The sequence below is a fragment of the Phoenix dactylifera genome, chromosome 3 (assembly GCF_051530095.1).
Source record: "Phoenix dactylifera cultivar Ajwa chromosome 3, Ajwa_hap1_PhDact_Kaust_v1.1, whole genome shotgun sequence".
Taxonomy (NCBI): Eukaryota; Viridiplantae; Streptophyta; class Magnoliopsida; order Arecales; family Arecaceae; genus Phoenix; species Phoenix dactylifera.
In genome coordinates, this window is record NC_143192.1 from 37,415,834 (window position 1) to 37,434,982 (window position 19,149).

Genomic DNA, 19,149 nt, shown 5'->3' on the forward strand with positions numbered 1-19,149 from the left:
CTCAGGCGCTCGATCAACTCAATCATGTACAATACATGATCAGTCACCGATGCCCCATCCTTCATCCGTTCGCTGAAAATAACACAACTAGTCTTGTGCCTTTCAACGTCATCGGGAGTGCCAAAAGATTCATTCAACACTTGAACAATTTCTTCGGGCTGAGCATTCTTGAACCGGCAACTGAACTCGTCGTTCATTGCAGCAAGCATACTGCATCGAACAGTGATACGGTCATTGAGCCACTTCTGATAAGTTTCTCTGATCATACCCCGTGCATTACCAGCAGGCTGCTCAGGTGCTGGATCCGTTATCACATAAAGGATTTGTTCATGCTCTAGCACAATCTTAAGTTTCCTAAGCCAGTTATTGAAATTAGGTCTAGTCAACTTGTTATTATCCAACAATGAACGAAGTGACAAACTAGTAGCAATTTCTGCAAAAAAAGAAAATTGGCTATCAGTATATGAATTGACAATACCCTAAATATTTGGACTTTAGTTTAAAGGTCCTCCCACTATTTTATACAAATTTGTAACCTCTACCTCAAATTCGAAGAATTACACTTAAATCTTTAATGTGCACTAGAACCCAATTGATCGCATATGGGCCCGAGTGTAGCTCGGCCAACTCATATGCACCTATTGGTAGGTTCTGAACCAATTGTTTTACCAAATAATTTTTAGTGATAACTTTGCCTCAGTCTCTTTGGCAGGCGTGTGGCACCTCTACCGAAGATTCTAGTTAGGTCCAACCATTAAATAATAGGATTCCGTATAATCAACTAATAGATGACCAAGCCTGAGTGTGGCTTAACCCACTTGACCACCTATTGAAGGTACACTCGACTCATCATATATCAAATGACAATTCCAATGCCCGATAAACACTAGGCGTGTGGCGCCTCCAATGATTATCGAAACATTGGACTCATTATCATCTAATTTAATGAAAGGCTATAACCTAGTTATCCCCATAACTATTTTATTTTAAGGACCTAATAATTTTAAAGGATTAAATTAGGATAGATAAGAGGATCCGGTTAACCTAAATTCTCCCACTGACTTCACCAAGTCAGATTATAAAGAATTAGATTCAAACCGGTTAAGGAAGCACCTAAATCAGTCAAACTAATTTTTCTTACAGGCATGGGTTAACTCGAATCATTAAATGATCCAATCAAAAATGATTGACCAAATCGGCCAGGTAGGTGAGATCGGTGGAACGGATATGCCATTAACTCGATAAAAACGCATCAATGCGAGTAGCTTCCAATTAAAAACCACTGGTCGAGTCTGCCAAACTTACCTTAGACACCGATTGGTTAATCAATTTTGATTTTAACCACCCTAATGACTCGGGCTCAACCACAGAGCCTAAATCAAATTCTATCTTGGTCTAATCGAAGATATGGAATTGATCAATCTACAACTATTGTATTTGACCTAGAGTTTTCTTGACCTAATCTAGTTACTACTTAATTAGATTTGATCAATTAACTCTAATTGAATCATGTTTGATTCTAACCCTAGGTCTAACCCAATCTTAATAACTTGATTTGAGCTAACCCAAATGCTCCATGAATTATGCAATGTCATTGAATTGAGTTCACAATTCTAGATCTAGATTTTCATCATCACTTAATTCTTAATTAAGTATAAGTTTATGAAAATTCAGATCATTACATTATTCTTAATTACATACTAACTACAAAGTTTCAGTTCTTAAAACTTATATTTCAGATCTGAGATTTGTAATTAATCATGTTAAAATTCAGATTTAATTTATGTTTAAATCTTAGATGATTTATATCCATATATCACATATACAAACTCATATGAATTAACTTAAACAACATACATCATATGCATTTATTTTCAGATTTGATTTGACATACAAAATCAGAAAATAAATGAATTATAATTTTTATTTAGATCTAATCTAAACAAGTTTATGATTTCAGATTTATTCATGTTCTTTATATCACATATACATCAACATGAATTTACCTAGATCTCATGCATCACATGCATTCTATTTTTCAGATCTAATTAATCATGTAAAAATAGCAATTAAATCAATCATAAATCTCTTTTAAATCTGATCTAAATATATCCATTATTTTAGATTTAATTACAAAGATTAAAACTACTTTTAATCTTCTTTTTGTGATTCATCTTCAAGGATTGAATCACAATGGCACCCCTACACGCCATAAGAGATCCCATTGAATGGCAAAAGAGGGTTATGAACCCTTCTTTCTCCTATGATCGGACGGCCTGGTGATAGGATTAGAAAACTTGTTTTAGGCATAAATGTTTAAACTACTTTGAACCTGGCTCTGATACCACTGTTGGAAACCCTGGTGGTCGCATGCATATATTTTTTAAAAATTTTACAATGGAAGCATGAATTAAACTATTTAATTTCTATGCATGCTAGAGATCATATCTCTACAACAAAAATACAGAACTTTAAATATTTATCCTAAATAAGTAGGCATGATTCTATGTCAAACATGTAGTCATGCAGAATTAAAGCAACCTAGTTGATTTCTAATTTTAATTTTTAATGTAATCAGATCTCAACCTTTTTGCTTTGAGAACTTTGATGATGCCTTGATCACCTTGTATAGCCGCACACGTGTTCGGCCTCTACGGATAGTCCACGCGAAGCTCTAGGAAGATCCACAACTGCAGGAGTGCTAGCTCGTGCAGAGGTGCTGCAGTGGCTGAACTTTTCTTCCTCAAAGCACTCAACTTTTGATTCTTCTTCGAGAGGATGAAGGATGGAGATGAAGGAGAAGAAGGAGGAGAGAAAGTGGCTGGCTCTCAGAATTTTTTCAGAATTTAGAACCCTTTCTAAAGACCATCTCAACAAACCCTAAGTGTGGGGGTCCTTTTATAGCCAAAAGACCCCCCACGCCTCACACCTCTTTTGGCCAACGAATTTGGCTGATAAAATTTTCAAAAAATTTTGGTGAATCGGAAGCTAAGAGATAAACAAATTCTCTTTTAATCTTGTGCCAATAATCCCTAAAATTAGATGGTTATTGCATCCCAAACTTTAGCTGCACGCCACCCTGCTTGATGTGTCATGCGGTCCCTACAAATTAGGGATTTGATTCCTATATTTTTAGGAAGATTTGAGGGATAAAGAGGATAGGCACCACTGCTTTTAGGGATAAGGATAAGGTATTTTTTTTCTCCAAGAAAGAAAACTAGGATCCTAAATTTTAGAAATTCTTCTCCATAATAAATTTTGATTATTTGGACTCTTAATCCTCATCAAATAAGGACTCTTAATTGACTTGAGTCAATCCCAATCCAATTGGGTCAAGCCCGATCAATTAGGTTATGCCCAATCGGCTCGGGTCGAACCCGATCGAATTAGGTCAGACCCTAATTTAGCCCAAATTGAATCTAATTCAATTTGGCTTAATTAAAGTTCAATAATTCAATCAAATTAAATTTATTAGTAATCGAATTACTAATTAACCCTCCAATAATTCAATAATTATTTTAATGCAACTTTTGCTTAGAATAATTTGTCAATTGAATTGACCAAATTACCTCTGAATGATTCTTAATCATCAATCAGCCATTTGATCAACCTAAAAACTTCTATGTGGTTGACCCCATAGGTTCAAACCTAAGTCTGTAGGATAAGAATAACTTCTTGTACTAATCAAAATGACCATCTAGCAATGGTACCCGACGTCCGGATAGGTCGAATGATAACAAAGCAACATTCAAGAATCCTTGGACTATAGTTACCGTATAATTTATCCCTATGACTTCTAAATGCCAGGATGACTTCAGAGTTCTGTCAACTCTGTAATAAGTGCATCCATGATGTGATTCAACTTTAGAAATTCTGTGACTCCTCACAAGGATTATCCTGGCCAAGGTTTTGCTAAATTGAACACAAGGCATTATCTCCTGTTTTCGGAGGGGTCAATTCTATCTGGACTCACAACTGACTACGTAAGTACTTGACTGTACTCGGTGACCTTCCGTCACTAAATTAGAAATTTAGGTAGTCCGGTACCAAAGTACAGTGAGTTGCTTGCTAGTCACAGATTGCGGTCTCAGGTCAGAAGGCCAAACTTATATCCATATCTACTCGGAACATCTCTTGACAGTAAAGCGTTTCGGAATTGATCACGTTCAGTGAAATATACTCCTACACTTCACCTGTGTGACATATCAGTGTCTCCACACTTCTTGATTAAGAGGACAACCAACGTATATATCACACAACGACCAAATCTCAATAATGCTTTCGTCCTAGTAACAGCATATCATTTGATCGTGAACAGTTTTAAGGACTTTAAGATAAATCCTCCTTTATCATAAAACAAGTTCTAAGAACTTCATCATATAAAAGTTCATTTGAAGATGTAAAATGAAATGATGAATAATGCGAAATAACACTTTATTAATTTGTCAATTCATTTACAAAATTCAATCATCAACATGCTGACGATTGACATTTAGGATACGATTTCCAACAATTGCACTATGAAAAAAATAGTTATTTCTGACACCCAACTGCCAACGCTAGGGAGAAGTATCGGCAATTTGACTAGCACCAAATTTTGTCGACGCTTCTAAATAGCATCGGAAGATATCAACGGTTTAGTGGGGAGCCTGACTTAGACGACGTTAAAAAGCATTGTCGGAAACCAAAATAGAAACGACGCTTTAGAAAGCATCGTTGGAGGCCGATTCCTCCAACAACGCTTTAGAAAGCGTCATTAGAGGCCGATTCCTCCAACGATGCTTTAGAAAGTGTCGTCAGAGGCCAAGGATTTAGTTCTCCTCCAAAATGACGCTTTAAAAAGCGTTGTCAGAGACCATTCTCCATCCCCATCACCAAAACACCCCTTCCCCAACGATGCTTTTAAAAAGCATCATTAGAGACCCATTCTCCATCCCCATCGCCAAAACACCCCCTCCGCAACGACGCTTTAAAAAGTGTCATCGGAGACCTATTCTCTCCCCCTCCCTCCCCAACCCCAGCCCCCCCCCCCCCCCCCCCCCCCTCCTCTCCTTACAAATCCCTAACCCCCTCCCCTTCTCTCTTTGAGCCCTTGGCCCTTGACACCCCTGCATGTTCCAGGTGGTCTCTCCGACCAGCTCTCAGGAACGCGCAACGCCAACTCCTTCTCCAACTCGCCTCTCTCTCCCCTCCTCCCCTGCTCCGCCCTTTTCTCCGCTCCGCCCTCGGCGACGGCAAAGGATGAAGAGGTGGCGCACTCGCCTCCGATCGATTTCCTCTTCTTCTTTTTATTCAATGCTGGAGGTGTCCATCAAGAAGACGATATCGGAGAACCCCATCGCCATCTACTCCAAGACTTGGTGCTCGTGAGTTCTGATTTCTCTCTCTAATGATGTCAATTGATTCGCTTGCATTTTGGTTGATGGGGAATGGAGGTTTTCGAAGGAGGTTAAGTCGCTCTTCAAGATCGTGGACTCCCTCGTCATAGAACTTGATCATCTTGGTGAGTTCTTGTTCTTGTTTATTGAATCTTTTCCCGTAGACCTTCATATTGGTTTCTTGATAGTTTTCTCATTGATTTTCATTTAATTTGAATCGGATTAGTGGTTGAAATTTTCTTAAACTATATAGGGGTTGTTGTTATATTTATTGGTCAGGATGGAACATGTGATATGATTTGTTTCTGATGTTTTAGATCTATTGCATCGTGAAACAGTTGTTGTGTTGATTGTAAAATTCAGGTTTGATTGGTACTCAGGAGGAGGCCTCCTTCTCGATCTGGGGGTTGTAGGCGATAGGGTCCTGGAACATGCCCAAGGTAGGGTGGCACTCCGGAGCCAGGGGGAGGGATTTCAACCATTGAGGAACCTTCGTTGGAGGGGGAGGTGGGGGCGGCATCCGAGCTCCACCGCCGGAAACCCCGGTATCCTGATTTGTTGAGCTTGCTAAAAGGAAAAGCATCATGGTGCTAGGAGGATGACTTTTAAAAAAGCTTTTTATTTTTTTTTCAAAAAATAATTATAACGACGCTTTAAAGCATGGTTAAAATTATTTTTTAATAAAAACAAGTGGTTAAAAGCCGACGCTTTAAAGCGTCGCTAACTGCGCGATATGTATAAGCGTCGGCTTTAGTCGCTAAAAAGCGTCGCTAAAACCGACCCTTTAGTGATGTTTTCTAAAAGCGTCAGAAAATTTTTTTTCCACTTCCACCTCTCCGATGCTTTTGCGACGCTTTAGAAAACGTCGGCAAAAAAATTACCGACGCTTATAAGCGTTGGTATAGGCTTTAAAAGGTGCCGGGAAAAAAAAGTTTTTTTGTAGTATTGCCATTGACATCTCATATGTTTATGGAGAAGCTAATTGTGCCGTTGATTGGATAGTATCTTATTTGGATAACCAACATTATGAATTTTATTATATTACCTTTTTTTTGTTTATTTTTTAAATATTTATTTTTTTTATTCATATGTATGTATCTATCACTATGTAGTTTAATTCAATGCATCCGCTAAATTTTAAAAAAAAATGGCAAAAAAATCTGGCACAGGAGCTAATTAACTATTGATCACCATTATTTTTTTAATTTTGAGACGGAAGCCCTTCCATTTTTTATTACAACGATACCCATAACCAAAATAAACACCGAGGAAAGAAAGATAAGAGTGGCGCGGTACGCGAACTACGACGAGGAGGGGCTTCAACCGGGCTGTTGCAGATCTAGGAGTCAACTATGGGTGTCCACCACCTCCACTCCCATATCCAGATCCATAGCCGGAACCGTAGCCAGACCCAGAACCTGACCCAGAGCCTGAGCCGCCGCCTCCGCCGCTTCCGTAGCCCCCTCCATGGGCACCACCCCCCTGGCCGTACCCTGAGCCACTGCCGGATCCATAGCCCGATCCACTTCCGCTTCCATTCCCTCCGCCGGAGCCGCCGCCACCTCCACCACCTCCACCGCTTCCATAGCCTCCACCGTGGGCTCCACCGGCGCCATATCCAGAGCCAGACCCGTACCCGCTTCCGGACCCATAGCCAGATCCGCTACCTCCACCTTCACCGCCTCCGCCACCGCCGCCTCCACCTCTTCCGTACCCACCACCATGAGCCCCGGATCCACCTCCTTCACCATAACCGGAGCCGGAACCATAGCCTGAACCAGAGCCGTTTCCAGAGCCACCACCTCCCCCACCGCCTTCTCCGCCACCACCACCTCCACCTGAAGATGTCAAGGCTCGGCCTGCCTCGGAGAGGCCGATGCTCAGCAAAACTATGAAGGAAAGAGCAACAAGCTTAGTCTTAGCCATGGTTGTTAGGATGAGATCGGGAAGTGAGGAATGAGGTGTGGGCTGGAGGGGAGGACGGCATGGGTATTTATAGAGTTGCATGCATGAACGACACCAAGGCTTGCTAACCTTCCTCATGCGAAACCAGTAGAGTGTGGTAATTGACCAGCGCTATCCTTCGCTAGCTTCTGGCTTGGTAGGTGATTAGATCGCGGATTTTCTCCGAGTTTGTTCTAAGCCAAGGTGCTGGTATTCTCCGGTTTTCTACTCGACAGGCCTCGGTTCTAGGCCGACGTGCCTGCATTGTTGACGATTTTAACCAAAGTTTTGTTACCGGCGACTCCACTGCCGAACCACATGCATGTGGTGGGACGTCCGTCAGTAAAATCCGCTGACTTGGGACTGCAAGTTCTCGAAGAGGACATGGTAGTTGGTATAAAACGTCACCATGTCCTCTTCGAGACATGGTAGTTGGTATAAAACGTCACCAACATTTTTTTTCTTTTATTGCCACCAAAGTGGTGGCCTGATGGTAAGATAATAATTTCATCTGAATTATTCAGATTCGAAACGCGTGGACATCGATTAAGTTAAAGAATCGGATGCCCCACATCCGGATGGCTCGTTGGCGGATATGCTTTCCTTCTATCTGTACCGAGATGACGCTGGGATGACGTACTCACACGTGAGGCGGAGCCTAGTAGGGTGAGCCCATGGATTGGAGATGGCACGCGAAAACCTACGATCCGTATCGAACATTTCCTGATAGAAGAAGGGCTCAGTAGTGAGGCTGCTACGCGGATGGGCTAGTCCCTTCCCCTCCCCTCCTATTATTTACCAAAAAAAAATTTCTTTTATTCAGCCCGACAAATATCAAGAGGCTAATTAATGTGCTTTATTAACAACGCGATGGTGGAAAGTGCAAGAAGCTTCGAACGAGCCGTAGAAGGAGAGGAGGTAGAATGAGTTGTATGCCAGAGGGGACGAAGACCTTGGCATTCTGGAGTTGGATGCACGACTCGCACGACATGCAAGTGTCGCAGCTCCTTTATTTGCTTTCTTTACACGGCGAGGATAAGGCTTACTGTTCGAAACGAGAAAGGGGAGGAATAGAATGTTATCATTTGACCAGCGTTATCTAAATTTTTCCATAGCTTTGGTATATTATTGACTGGTGGGTTTACTCCAAGCTGTTGCCAGAACAAGCTGGCCATGGTTTCCAGGGGCAGCAGGCCCCGTGTGTGGACTTACATGCCTCAACACTACAATAAAATACATATTTTCCGATGCTTTTTAAAGTGTATACTGACGCTTATAAGCGTCGATAATTTCAACGCGTAAAAGCGTCGCAAAAGCATCGCCTATGTCAAAGTGGATTTTTTTTTACCGACGTTTTTGGAAAGCATCGGAAATAATGGAATTTTTGCCGATGCTCTAAAGCGTCGGCAATAGTTATTATAACCACGCTTTAAAGCGTCGTTATAGTTATTTTTTTAAAAAAATAAAAAGCTCAGTTGCAAATTTAATGATGCTTTAACGGGAGCTTTTGTTTTCTATTTTTTGGGAGAAAAAACACCCAGTATCCATCAAGAAAAAGAAAGAAAAAGAGAATGAAAGAAGGGGTTAGGGATCACTATGACTTGAAGAAATTTCGACCTGGCAGTCGATGGGTTAGGGATCACTGCATCGATTCTTGCTCTTTGCTGACCATTAGGTTTGACATCAAATGGCAACACTCAAAATCTTACTCCCCGAAAAATGGCGAGACTTAAATATTCTCAATTCCATTAGACAGTACGAGTCGATCAACATAGGTAAAAATAATTTATTGGATTTCATCTGGAAATAACAAAGATCTGAATTGGAGCTGTAAAACCTTGGACAAGAAGGGTTCAAGAATAGTGACGACCGTAACAAGGGTTGGATCCTGCCCTATCTCTTCTTTAGCCTCCCTAATGGCCGTCTCGCGATCGTCCGCATCGCCCTCCTCCGCCTTCCCCCCCGGCAACGACATTGCACCTAATTAATAATACCCAGTAATGAATTAAAGCAAAAGCCCGAATCTCGGCAATCCCTTTGGATCAGAGTAAGGAAGGGAGACATTAGTTGGAGATGGAACGAACCGGAGTGGGTGGAGCGGTTGGAGGAGCGCTTGGTGAGGATGACGCGGAGATCACCGCGGTCGCCCTCGAAGAGGCACATGAGGATGGAGGCCCTCTTGGGCCGAACTGCTCGGGCCGTTGGAGGGCGGGCGGCATGGCGGACTCGGCCAGCCCCATCCCGAAGAAGACCTTGCCCCGCGCGTCCACGGCGTCGTCGGTGTCGGCCGGGGAGGGAGGGGGCTTGTAGAGACGGAGGTCGAGAGCGGAGAGAGGGGAGGACTCGTCGAGGTCCTGAACCAAGAGGAGATCCCTCACGTCGATGGAGCCCAAGAGGACGAAGGCGGCTGGGGGAATGGGAAAAGAGGTTTTGCTGGAGGTTGGGATGAAGATGGGGGTTAGTGATTTATATCAAAAGAAAAAAAAAGCCGTCCACGGGTATTGGGGGGATATTTTGGCCGCTCGCGGGTTTTTGGAGAGGAGGGGGGGAGGGGGATTTTGGCCTCCGACAATGGGACAATGCTTCATATGAAGCATCGTTTAGCCAGTTTTCACATTTTTGGCCTCCGACGATGCTTAAAGCTTACTTCGACCCTTATTAGTGTCGTCTAATTTTAATATTTTTCAACGCTACCCACAAGCGTCGGCGAATTTTGGCGTAGTGACAAAATTGCCGACGCTTCTTTCTCGCGTCGGCAATAAAGGGTTTGAAAAATCTATTTTTGCTGTAGTGCAAGTATTGACAAAATTGAGCGACCACCTTTGCTTAATGGGTCAATCGCCGGGTGGTTTTGTTTCAGCTTTTCGATGAATTGGTGGTTTGGAGGTCGTCCGCTTAGTGGAAAACAAGGAGCATTGGAGTAACCAGACTGCCGCGGAACGGCTTGCGAAAATAATTGAGACGGATACAATATGATTTCAAGAGACTGAAATAAATTAGAAGAAACTAAATTTGTGATTTTCGGTTTCCGAAAATGCTCATATTTTCATATTTTCTCTCTGTTCCTCAATTATTAAATCTGGCTAAACCAGGACAGCAGAAACCTCTACTTCCTAGGTTGCAAGAATTTACTTCGGGAATAATATATGACCGACTGGACCACTTGATGGCCCGATGCAACATCAATTCTTGAATCCACAATGAGATTTGCATAGCTCGTAAATCATGTATGATGCACATCAAATTCTATGTTATACTCAAAGTTGTTCTATGAGTATTAAATATTGTCAAAAAGCCTCGTAGCACCCTGTAATGTTCGAGCTTCTGCCTTCCTACTTAACATTGCGCAGCTCTTTTATAACAAAGGCCTGACCTAGACCTGGTTTTAGTATAAACATTGCTTGTAGATTTGACCCACCATATCCTTTATATGCTGTCTCAGCAAATCACGTCAGAGCTCTCAAGGAAAAAAAGAACTGCACGTTCTCGAAGTGGACGTAGTAGTTGGTATAAAAGGTCATCCATAATTTTCCTTTTATTCAGCTCGACAAATATCGAGAGGGGAGGACGCCATGGGCATTTACAGAGTTGCATGCATGAACGACTCTAAGGCATGCGGGCCTTAGGTACGTGGCATTTAGCTTTGTTGAAAAGTAGAATGTGATAATTGACCAGCATTATTTTTAGCTAGGTTCTGCCTGGTTGCGTGATTTGCTCGCGGATTTCCTCCAATTTCTTTCTAAACCAAGGTGCTGGCGGTATTCGTCGGCTTTCTAGTCGGCAGGAATCATTTCTAGACTAGAAGCCGCAGACTGGGCATTAGCTGGCTGCCTCAGTGAGTCCAAAGCAGGGTTGGCCTCAAAGAATTTTGACTTAAAAATCGAAGGTGCCGCGTTTAGCAGCCATCAATCTAGAACTCGTTATTTATTATTTATTTTGGCTGAGGATGGTAAGCAACAAATGTTCCAAATTATCAATCAGTCGGCAAAGGTATTGATAAATCGTTATACATATGAAGATGTTTGCCTTGAAGTAAATTACAGAGAGGAGAATAGGAGGAGGTGGGATGGGTCGGTCCATTTGAGATAAGATGGTTGCAACATTATCACAAAATAATAAAATGAATTACAAAGATGAATGGGTGACTTTTGGATGCCTAAAATGCCTAAATATATAAATTCTGTTTAGAGGAAAATATTTATTGTTTCGATAACAAATCCTATTTTCTTGTAATGAAGTGATTATCTTGGCATCTAACTATTCAAAAAAATTTAGACATCTATGGTTCTAATTAATATCCATTAATGTTTGGACTACCTTACCATTCTATGGAGTGTTGATATGTTGAATGTATTAATTCCCCCTACCAGTTCCACATTAATTCAGCAGGTGATCAGAGTGCCTTTTTTTCCTCCAATCAAAAGTTTAAACTATATGGATTTAGAGGGATTTATGGCGTTAGCATATTTATTCTATCATATTTGCTATATCATGACGAATATTATTTCATCACCAAAAGTATATAATTGGAGATGAATTAGGCCCCGTTTGGGGGAGCTTTTGGAGGGCCAGAAAGTACTTTCTGGCCCTCCAAAAGTACTTTTAGATGAAAAACTGTGTTTGGTAAATTTTTCAAAAAGCTGTTTCAGCTTTTGCGGGAAGCTGAAAACAGCTTTTGGGAGGAAGCTCCAATTTGGAGCTTTTGGGAGGAAGCTGTTTCAGCTTTTTCAGAAAGCTATATTTTTGACAAAAATGCCCATATTAAAATAACATAATTACATAGTTTATCCCTGTATAAACCTAAAAATCTGCTAGAGCCAAGAACCCAAGCCGTCAGACTCCCTTCCGTAAGAAAAGGTATTTTTCTTTTCAATTTTTGTATGCATCTCTTGAACCACATTTTAGAAGAAAAAAATTTTAATCCTTTTCTATACCTTCCAAAATCAATCTATTGTTTTTTTTTTTATCATCAACCTCGCGGCCCACGCTGAGGTCCTCCTCGAGCATGAACCATGAAGAAGAGCCCCTGGACTGCGGAAAATTATTTTATGAAAAATTATGAAAAATTATTATGAAAAATTATTTTATACTAATAATTATAATATTTTATACCTTTATTTTTGTATTATACTATAAATATAATATCATATTATATTATATCATAATACATTAATATATTATGTTAAATAATTTAATATTATGTTATATTATGAAAAATTAATTTATACTAATAATTATAATATTTTATACCTTTATTTTTGTATTATACTATAAATATAATATCATATTATATTATATCATAATACATTAATATGTTATGTTAAATAATTTAATATTATGTTATATTATGGAAAATTAATTTATACTAATAATTATAATATTTTATACCTTTATTATTGTATTATACTATAAATATTGTATTATATTACATTACATTATAATACATTAATATGTTATTTTAAATAATTTAATATTATGGTATATTATGAAAATTAATTTATAATATTAATTATAATATTTTATACCTTTATTTTTGTATTAAACTATAAATATAATATCATATTATATTATATCATAATACATTAATATGTTATGTTAAATAATTTAATATTATGTTATATTATGGAAAATTAATTTATACTAATAATTACAATATTTTATACCTTTATTATTGTATTATACTATAAATATTGTATTATATTACATTACATTATAATACATTAATATGTTATTTTAAATAATTTAATATTATGTTATATTATGAAAAATTAATTTATAATATTAATTATAATATTTTATACCTTTATTATTGTATTATACTATAAATATTGTATTATATTACATTACATTATAATACATTAATATGTTATTTTAAATAATTTAATATTATGTTATATTATGAGAAATTAATTTATACTAATAATTATAATATTTTATACTTTTATTATTGTATTATATTATAAATATAATATATATTACATTATATCATAATACATTAATATGTTATGTTAAATAATTTAATATTATGTTATATTACCAAATATTAATTTACTCTAATAATTATATTACTATTATGCTATATTAACATAATATTATTTTATATTACAATAATATTATACTATATCGTATATTTATGTATTAATTTATGTTATGTTTTATTATGTTGTGTTGTATAATACTATGTAATGTCCTTTATGGTAATTTTGTCATATAAAAGTACTTTCTCAGTTTGTTTACCAAACACAAAACAAAGTACCACAGCACTTTACGAATGTAGTTACCAAACAGCAAACAGCTTTTTATAACAGCTCTACTTCCAACAGCTCTACTGCCAACAGCTTCTCCAAACAGGGCCTTAGTTGTTTCATCACCTGATATTTTTAGTGACATATTTTCATCACCAAGATTTTTGTTGACAAAATTGATTTTTTTGGTGATAATTTTTATCATCCTGCATAGTTTGTTTTTTTTTTTTTTAGTAGTAGTAGTGAAAATGGTGAAAACCCACTATATGCATGGATAATTTTTATGAAATATAAATTATTGACAAAATGATTATGCACTATGAGGCGGTTTCAAGTGAAAGAGACCCACTAAGATTTCTTTCAATCTACCAAAATCCGCCATGCTGATAAGAGAGTGGTGCGAACTGGTATAGGTACCACACTATGGATGGCATAAGTCGTGCAAAATGCATCATAGATCCTTGGCTGTTTATAGAAAAATATTGTTTTATATTCGTTCCTGCATGTGAATCTAGGTCTTCAATGGCTTTCTCATAGTGCATCTCTACTTGCATGAAAATCTAGAAGGGCGACATTGCATACTATATATACAGGCTTTAATTTTATGCATGGATGCTTTCATTAAACTCGGCCAATTCGACCTGATCCAACAAGCTAAATTTTTTTGTGCCCTAGATATGCAATTCAAGCTCTGCAAGCAAAGCCAGGCCTGGATTCCCTGGCCCGACAAAGATTTGACCTCCAGGAGTGGGTCTCATTTAAAAGCTTCACTGGGTCGGTTAGCAGCCCAAACTAATCCGGGCCCGTACTCTGTTTTGGGTTAAAATCTTGTAGTCGAGTAAGTGCTTAGGTTGGTTTTGGTTGGACGCGTTATCAGTTGGATTGAGCTCGGTTTGGTGTTTGACAGATTTCCGACTGGTCCAAGCTGAAGCCCATTGCTCGATGCTGCTCCCCCGGTACTCCGCCTACGCGGCGTCGAACGACGCCCCGGCGGCGATTTCGAGGATCCTCGCGAAGGCCGACTATACAGCGCTCTGGGGGACCATCAAGACCGCCCTGTTCTTCGCCGGCGATAGCGACAAGTAGATCGAAGAGGTGATCCAGCGGAGCTCGGGGAGGATCGGTGAGACGAAGGACGTGGCCCCCGCGGTCGGATTCTTGGTCGACGACGAGGCCAAGTTGGTCAACGGTCGGTGATCCGAGTCAACGGAGGCTTTGTGCGAGAGGGAGATTTTTGTTGGCTCGTATGGATAATATAGCCAGTTTTCTATTACAAGAGCTATGCCTTTCTTTTGTTTGATATATAAGTGATCTGGAGCGATCTACGTAGAGCGTTTTGTGGAAGAACTAATCTTTGTTTGCCTGTTTGAGGTGTGGATGTGGTTTGCCTCCGCCGGTAATTGCGTTCACGGCTGGCCATCTGGGTATCTAATGATTCCACCTGAATTGTTGCAGTGTTTCTACGCACGCACCGGCAAAGTCCGTGGTGTGGGACTAAAGATGGCAAAACAAAAGATAGGTGGTAATTGCTTTCCTATTTTTAACAAGAAGCTGGACCGCCAGCCACTTTCCACCACCAATTTGTTTTGCTATAAACATACCTGGTCTTCCTCCCATGCCATCTGAACCTCGTCCATTTCACAGCATTGTTGTCTGCGGAGGGAGGCATCGTTGCTTCGAAGCCTCCTTCCGCGCAACTCCGGCTCCGGTCAATCATGGCACTGCCATACACCACCCTTGCTCTTATCTTCCTCGCCATCGTCGCCACGGCCCTCAGTAGGGCTACCTTCGCCGAGGCCAATGGGGAAGTAAGCAAGAAACATGATGCCAATGCCACTGCTCCTGCAAATCCAGCTCCAGCAGGTCATCATGTCGAGGCCTCCGGAAATCAAGCGGCCAATGGCGTTAATGTCGGTGCTCCGGCAGGCTCCGTCATCAAAGGCCATCATCCGCCAGGCAAAGGCCATCACAAGAAGGGCGGCCATCGCAAGAAAGGTGGCCACCGCAAGAAGGACGGCTATCCTGCTGGTGCCCCTGCAGATGCTCCTGCAAGTCCGGTGAGCGCGGCTCAGCCTGCCAGCGCTCCTGCAAGTCCAGTGACCGCACGTCAACCTGCCCAAGCCCCTGCAGCACCTCCTTCGACTGCAACTCCTCCTACCGGTGGTCGCGTTCAGATACCGCCGGAGCTGAAGAATCTACTGCCTAGCCTCCCACCAAGCGCCGAGCCTCAAGAGATTAAGGAGCTCATAAGCAAGGCCACCGGAGTGGATCCATCTAAAATCCCAGAAATCACTGATCCTAAACAGATCGAGGATATCATAACCCAGGCCGCTGGGGTGAAGCCATCTGATGCTTTGGCTGCCTTTCAAGAGTCTGGTGGTCTGGAAGCCATACTAACAACTGGGGCACTTTCACCGAGCCGTAATGCTGAAGTAGCAGGAACCCCTTCCTCCACCAAAGAAGCAAGTGGTGCCTTCACCATCGGAGCAACCCCCATGGCTATTGCCTTAATGGCCGCAGTGGCTGCTGGGAGCTTCATCTTCTGAGCGAGTTGTAATTAGAAGATGCTCGCTCTCCCTGCCTCCCTCCCTCTCTCTCTCTCTCTCTCCTTACATGTTGCAACTGCAACTTATCTAGAGCATCATTCACATTATGCACTTTTATTGTCTAGATACTGACAATGACGTGATAGAGGAGGGCAGGTTTCTTCCGATATCAAGCTTGATTAATCTTGGAGGTTAAAAAAGTCGGGAGCCATTCTGCATTTGAATCCAAATGAGATCCCAAGAATGTGTTGGTCCTTTATCCTACCTGCTTATGGCACCCTTTTTGTGTAACATTCATCAGATGCTCGGACCAAAAAAAGGCCTTGGCCGAAGTTGTAACAACGGATTTCATGGAGAATGTGAAAAGTTTTGCTTTCGAGTTCTGGATTGGCTGGTCATGTTTGTTATAAGTACTTCTCTTTTCAATATTTATGAAAATATTCTACATGGTTATTAATTATTGTTGAAGTTCCAATTTGCTTTTCATTAGATGAACCCTTTTTGTGTTCTTATTTTTTAACGTTATTATTAGAGTCGCATATCAGTCCTTTAACTTATTTTTAAAGATTTTTTGTGTTTTGTTAACATGCTCCTGTCATTTTTAAGTTAGCCAATTGTGAATTCGGATTTATCTCTGATACATTTCCCTGCTTACTACCCAAAGATTTTTTTTTTTTCTTTTTCTGATGTATGGGAGGCAAAAGCTACCTGAATTTATTAAAAAATAATAAGATAGTCGAAGACGTCAATAAGAATTATAAAGAGAATACAAGGACAGGAGAAAAGAGAAAGCAAAAAATGGTCAAAAAAACAGGTAGGTTTAAAATGGAGCCGACAACCGGTTGCACACCATTCACAATCCATCTGCTTGCAATAGATCGTCCAACCATTTAAGTAATTTGATTAAGGCAGCAAGCAATTGATGAACTGATGATGCTTTGTTAAGTAACATAATGGAGTTCCTCCGTTTATAACAAACTAATGGGGAGAAAAGTGGACCACCCCACAAAATATAATTAAAGCACCTAAATATTACAACAAGCGTAATCCCAATAAGCGTGGCATCAACAAGCACGATATCAACAAGCACGACCTCGGCAGGCACGACCTCGGCAAGCATGACCTCGGCAGGAACAACCTCGGCATGCATGGTCTCGGCTAAGCAAAGCCCGATTAACCTCGGGCGGACCCCGACTCCACCAACAATCAAGCCGGTCCGCCTAAAAAAAGGACCATCAAATCCTCCATATCCGGGATCAAATTCCGCAATCTCCGCCACAACGGCTGTCAATATTTGAATCCACGCAATCTCAACCGATCGCCAGCTAGCCCGAAATCTCGAGCCATCAAAGGTAACTCATTTAAACCCATATTTACACAATCACGCTCAATTGTGTGTAACCGCTACACCTCCTCCTATAAAAAGGGGGGAACTTTAGGAAGATCATCTTCTCTCCGGGCCAGAAAATACCTCTCCATTATCTCCTTTATCTCCGAATCCCTCTCTGACTTAAACATCGGAGGGCCTTCGCCGGAACCTCCGGCCAAAGGCTTTTTGCAGGTCTGCCGGAGACAGCTGTCCGCCACTGCACTGCAGTAGAAGCTCCTCCTCCTCGGCTCGCGGTCACCTCTGGGTCTATTTTCCAGCAACAGTTGGCGCTAGAGGAAGGGCCCGAGTCGTGATCATGAGACTAAGGAGCAGAGGGGCTTCTAAGGCCTCCAAGCATCGCGCACCAAGCCCCGAACGCTCGATCCAGAATCCACCACCAAGGCCTCCGGCAGATCAAGTTCCGCAAATCAAACCTGAATAGTTCGATGTGCTAGTGTAGCAAGTCCAAGCGCTAGTTACTGCAATCCAAAGTCTACCACAAGTGGGGGGGCCCTCTTGTGCCGCCTCCACGAGTTCACATCTGATCGGCGCTCCCTCCAGATGGGCCTGTGTCCCTAGGCCGTGATCCTCATGGTTTTTCAAGGATCAATAATGGAAAAAGGCGCTGTCACCAGGGTTCTTCCGGGCATCCCCCGGGGGGAGCCGCCGAAGAGTCGCCAGGATAGGAGGGCACAACCTTCTGAAGCTGGATCGATCCCGGATCAGTCAGTACCGGGACGGACCACCACGGCAACTTTCCAAGGTGGAGAACTCGACAAGAAGGTCGAAGAGCTCGAACGGCAAATCGAGGCGCTCCGGGATCAAAGAGTAAGGCGTGAGGGCAACCCTGATTTTACCACCAAGTCATCTTTCGCCTGCTTGATCGAGGACGAGCCAATCCCACTGAGATTCAAAATGCCCCAGATAGAACCATACAACAGGGCAACCAATCCACTGGATCATCTAGAGAGTTACAGAGCCCTCATGGCACTGTAAGGATCCTCGGAGGCTCTACTATGCAAGGCCTTCCCCACAACCCTCCAAGAAACGGCCTGACTTTGGTTCTCCGAGCTAAAGCCAAGCACCGTGTTCTCTTTTGAGCAGCTCGGCGGGCAATTTGTAGCCAATTTTGCCGCCAGCCAGCGCCAGCGGCGAATATTAGATTCTTTTCTCGACATCAAGCAAAAGGAAGAAGAATTCTTGAAAGACTACATCAATCGCTTCATCGCCACTACTTAGGAGGTCCGCGAGCTCAATCAATCAATCGTCATGTCGGTATTAAAGACGGAAGCTCGGTCCTATAAGTTTCTCTTCTCTATTGAGAAGAATTTTTTTACCGACTTTACAGATATGCTGGCCCAAGGTCGAAAATACGCAAAGGCTGAAGAGGCCATGGCTGCTCGGCGAGACGCTGCTGAACGACCCTCAAAGGGCCAGAAGAGGCATCCCGAGGAACGCAGCCGCCCAAGAAATCGCTCACCTCGTCGCGAGAAGAACTTGCCTCGATTGAGGAGCCCGTCTCGTCCGAGGCTGCGGCCCTGACCAAGATCACCGCCTCGGTAGAGAACACCACCAGGAAGGTACAGGACTATACTTTCTCCACCACTACTCGGTCCAAGATTCTCATAGAGATAGAAGGTCGAGGCTATCTCTGAACTCCACCACTA

At 41.5% G+C, this 19,149-nt stretch overlaps 1 protein-coding gene across 1 annotated transcript; it reads right to left on the reverse strand.

The window, feature by feature from the left end:
* Nucleotides 1-6,551: 6,551 nt before the first annotated feature.
* LOC103706098 (uncharacterized) lies at nucleotides 6,552-7,360 on the reverse strand. The gene has a single exon (XM_008790101.6). It carries the CDS (start codon nucleotides 7,302-7,304, stop codon nucleotides 6,729-6,731), a length of 576 nt encoding a protein of 191 aa, XP_008788323.1. The 5' UTR covers nucleotides 7,305-7,360; the 3' UTR covers nucleotides 6,552-6,728.
* Between the last annotated feature and the right edge of the window lie 11,789 nt (nucleotides 7,361-19,149).